This window comes from Gekko japonicus, unplaced genomic scaffold, assembly GCF_001447785.1.
Source record: "Gekko japonicus isolate JY-2015 unplaced genomic scaffold, Gekko_japonicus_V1.1 scaffold1117, whole genome shotgun sequence".
NCBI lineage: Eukaryota > Metazoa > Chordata > Lepidosauria > Squamata > Gekkonidae > Gekko > Gekko japonicus.
This window is the reverse complement of record NW_015163633.1, coordinates 300708-305240: the sequence shown is the minus strand read 5'-3', so window position 1 is coordinate 305240 and position 4533 is coordinate 300708. Positions and strand designations below refer to the sequence as shown.

The 4533-nt window shown below is 43.6% G+C and overlaps 1 protein-coding gene across 1 annotated transcript in view; it reads right to left on the bottom strand.

Moving 5' to 3' along the window:
* Positions 1-2418, bottom strand: part of LOC107107275 (pre-B-cell leukemia transcription factor 1) — a 306057-nt gene extending 303639 nt beyond the window's left edge. The window contains exon 1 of the mRNA XM_015407546.1: positions 2365-2418. Within this exon, the coding sequence (XP_015263032.1) occupies positions 2365-2413 (49 nt within the window). The 5' untranslated portion in view covers positions 2414-2418. The remainder of the gene's footprint in view (positions 1-2364) is intronic.
* Positions 2419-4533: the final 2115 nt, after the last annotated feature.

Here is a 4533-nt window from a genome sequence, read left to right as displayed (position 1 = left end):
TCCCCTGTCAACAAGTCAGAACGGGGGGGGGGGAGTCTGCCTTCTGCACAGACCCTCCCACTTAGCCGCCAGAGTAGCACATGAGTGGGCGGTGTGTAATCTACAGTCCACATGGATCCCCCTCCCATCCCCGCACATTCCTGTACAGCCAATTTCATAAGAATCCTGAGAATTGCCATTTATTTTGCACCCTCCCCCTGCAAGTTTCTTGTTGCACAAACAGACTTTGAAACCATGGTGGGAAAAGTGAAAAATAACCAGTAACGGACAAGCAGAGGGGGGGGGAGGGGGGGGGAGAGAGAGAGAGAGAGAGAGAGAGAGAGAGAGAGAGAGAATAAAGGATCTGCCTCATTTCTCACTCCAAATTTTATGATTCTTGAGCCACATACACTTCATCATTCTGCAAGGACCAATTCAAGCCCTCTCTATCGGAGAGCACATAAACAACAAGAACACAAAAGCGAAATGTGAATTGACCAGACAGGGGTGTTTCACGCATGTTCAGAGGGTATACATATTATCATGCAAATACATGGAAACCAGCGGCACCTCTCCAAAGGACTAAATTTCTAGCGTGGCCTTTAGTACCGGACAAGTGGATCGCCACTGCCCTATCACTGACACCACTCCAGGTATTCACAAAACAAGACAGATCCCTTCAACTCACTCCACATAACGGCCCCTCCAAACATTAGGCCTCGGATTTCTCCCCAAAACAGCCCTCAGCTACAACTTCCTAAGTGCTTTCATTTCAAAACAGGGTGGAAAATTAAAGGCCCTGCCAGACAAGAGACAGAAATTCCCAACCAATCAAATAAGGAAGGTGGTTGGAACACAAAAGACTAGATTTCTTTTTAAAGGACGGTGTGGTGTTTGTGTGTGTGGAGATTCTGAGGTTGCTACCCTTCTACATTCAAGCTGCACGACATCGCAATCGAGAATGGCTGGAGAGGGGGGGCGGGGAGAGAGAGAGAGAGAGACCCCTTTACATTATATCACAGGAGCCACAAAATGAATGGCTCCTGGAGAAGGTCAGCATTCGAGCTCTGCCTGAGCCTTAAGGGCTTTGGAGGCTTGAATGCCAAAGCTAGGCGCTTTGTCTACGTTACAAGCTGCACAAACAAGATTTAACAAAGGCCTCCTTAGTCATCGTCTATAGATCGCTGGAATCAAATAATCTTATTTTGCTCAGCTGTTCACACACCGAAAGCACACTGGTGCCCCCAGGATCCTTAAAAAGGCACAGGGACACCCGGTTCAGATTCCCTTTTCTTCTCTCCCTCCCCCGAAAGCCGCCTCTCTCCCGTTCTCATAACTTTTCAATCAGACTTTGCAACCATATTTATTGTCACTTCCATTCATGTCATGCCCTTCGCTTATATGATTGAGATATGAATTACCGACTGTTACAGCTCTCGTTTTTTTTAAAAAAAGGAAGAAGAGAAAGGGAGGGAAGGAGAAGGTAGGTAACACACAACACAGGACTACCGAGAAGCCGCTCAAGGAGCTGGAACTTGGCAGAAACTCCCCCCGCCCCCCCAAAAAGCCAGTGCCTTTCCCCATGGGCTAAATCCAGATTTCTCTCTTCCAGAAAAAGGGGAACATCTGAAAATTGAAATAACTTGTGGATGTCACCAGCTCCTCTCCTCGGAGCATCTGCTATTTAAGATCAGCCTTGATTGATGACAGCTATTTTTTAATTGTTGCTTTTAAAATTTAAACACCCCCCTGAGACATTTTATAAGTGTATTAGTGCGTGGTGGGAGGCCGGCAGAGTGGGAACACAGAGAATTAGCATCCATGTGTTATTAGCACCTTCAGAACCAAAACATACACACACCACACACCTTGACAGGACCCTAAAACAGCCGATAATTTAGCAGGCAGATTTTATCTATATGTGCACACCGGCACACATACACACACACACTGGTGTTATGTTTGCACAATATTACCTAGGTGCAGAAGCTGCCAAATTAAGGATTCACATTATTTCCCATGTGAAAACAATGGGTTTTTTTACCATGGGTTCCTTAGGCAGATTCCGTCTTTTTAAAAAGGTTTGATTTTTTAAAGTACCCTATTTCTGTATTTTTAAACTAATATTTAAAACAGCGATAAGGCATGCAATGATTTTTTTTCAAATCCCCCCCATAGCACACACACACACACAAAGACACACTACTAACATCTCATTATGCTGTTCAGAGCCTGATACATTAGGAAAACATAATGTCTTACGTATAACTCAATTCCTGCTTCTTTTAAATGGGATAGTGGAACAACATTAAGATCTTCAAGAACCATATTGAGCTGAGGCCAAAGAGCGCTAAAAAAAACCCCAAAATGGCCAGTCTTCCCTACCTGTTTTCTCTTTGATTTCACACAAGACGTTAAAAAGTGCCGGCTTCATTCTGTGGCAGTTTAAAGCGTGTTTCCTGCAAGAGAAACCAAAAGGATTCAAATCAAGGGGGCCACAGCAGCTCAAGGGAACGTTAACATGACCAGATGGAACGGGAATGCAGAGGAAAATAATACTCAAGCCTCCGTTTAATTGTCTGCAAGCAAAAACCAGTTCATAACTTTGAGCAGAATACAGTAACCGGTTTGGTTTCACAGATGGCAATGCAAACTCTACCAGCACAGGACCTGTCTGGCAACTGGGTTTCAACGGCATTCACAAACCATCCTTGTTAGCTGAGCTGTTAACAGGGTCACTTCTTGGAGTACGCATAAGTCATTCAAAAAAAAAAAAAAAAGAGTCTAAGGATCATCATCTTCAAGCAGGCCAGGAAATCTCTCTCTCTCCCTCTCCCACCTTTCCCTTTCATTCATTCAGTGTTGTATTTCACTATGTAGAAGCCACTGGACTGGAAGCATTTGAAAAGCCCTTCCATGTATGGAATTTCAGTCCCTGAGTGAGAAATGTAGTGATGTGCTGCCAGGAGCAAACCTATGTATGGGGGGGGGGGGGGGGGAGAGAGATAATTATTCTTATGCTGCTATTATTCAGGTTGTTTATCTGCATGTATTAAAATCAGAGCACGTTTCTAAATATACACATAACTAGAATAGGATTCACAATCTGAAAAAATTTCCTGCTGTTTTAGAATATAGGTAAGTGGCTAGATTTTGTACGGATCTTTTCATGCTTTCTTATAAATGCAAGAAAGGCACGCTTTCTTATTAAATCGATGGGTATCGAGTCACAGCAGGTGCCCACTCCAGGAAAGAAACAATCTAACATTCTTTATTATTATTTTCAGATAAGCCATCTTGTAAAGATTTGTTATTTATGTAAAAGAGGTCTACTCTCTTCTGCCGAAGAAGACCCCACTTGGCTGTCCTTAAACAGCACCCCCCAAATCAGCTGCTTGCTTCACAGCCAGGCGGCCTCTCTGACCCCAGAACCCTATTCAGGCTTCAAAGTATCTCTTAGGTCAAACATCCCCCCAAAAAAATACAAAAAGAAAACTTGACTGCATCTGTTATCATCCCTATCACGGCCTCCAACAACTCTCAAATCCCTTACAAGGTGTGGTATTCAGTAGGATAGGAAAAGCCGAAACCACACACAAAGCCGGCTTGCTGAGATGTTACCACTGCAACTGTGAGTACTGTATAAAGCCAGTAACTGATTAAGCATCCCTCTATTCTTACTGTATTCTTACTACAGTCACTATATATATATTTAATATATATAAATATATTAAACCATGCAAAACATAAAGCATGAAACTTTCAGAGACGGCACTTCTCTTCTACTTGGCCCTCTCAGGCTTGTGCTAAACTGCATCTTCCCACATAAATTTTACCTCACATTTTCACCTGACTGCTGGTGTTCCACAAATCTGGCACTTCCCAGCCTAGCCAATGAGGCTGGAGTTAGTTCCACTAGCTGCTAAGCTAGTTAGTGCAAGATGTAGTTTTCGGGAGACAAATGGAGTTGAGAAATCTGCTCTAGCTGATGGAAGAAGGGCTCATCTAAGCAAAATGATAAAAGCATCAAATTAAAAAAAAAATCTAAAAACATGTTACGGAAACTTTACTGTCATTATCTTTATTTCTCTCTGTTGCTCCTTCTCCTCCGTAGAGTCCGATCCTCACATTTTTAGCTTGCAGTCCTGATGTTGTGGGTTTATGTATTATGCAGAGTGATACAACCAGCTATCTCCCATAATCTCAGGTACATCAAATCGTTCTGAAACATGTGTGCCAATACTTAAAAAAATTATTATTATCTTTTTCATAGAAATGCAGCTTGGCCTTCCAATGAAAGAAGCAAAAAATACTAATAAGGACAATCATGGCGAATTCAGCAGACACCTGTGTCCAGGCGGTGGGTCTCCATGCTGCTTCTTACACGAAAACACTTTCCCTGTAAGAGGTCTGCGGAGAAGTCCAAAGCCGCGCTGGGCAGCTGTATTCTTTGCCGGGAGGGCTCCCTTGGCAAGCGACGGCCCCGACTCGTCTCCGTGCCCCATTCATGTGTTCAGCTCCTTCTTTTCCCAAACAAGCCCCCCACCCACCCAC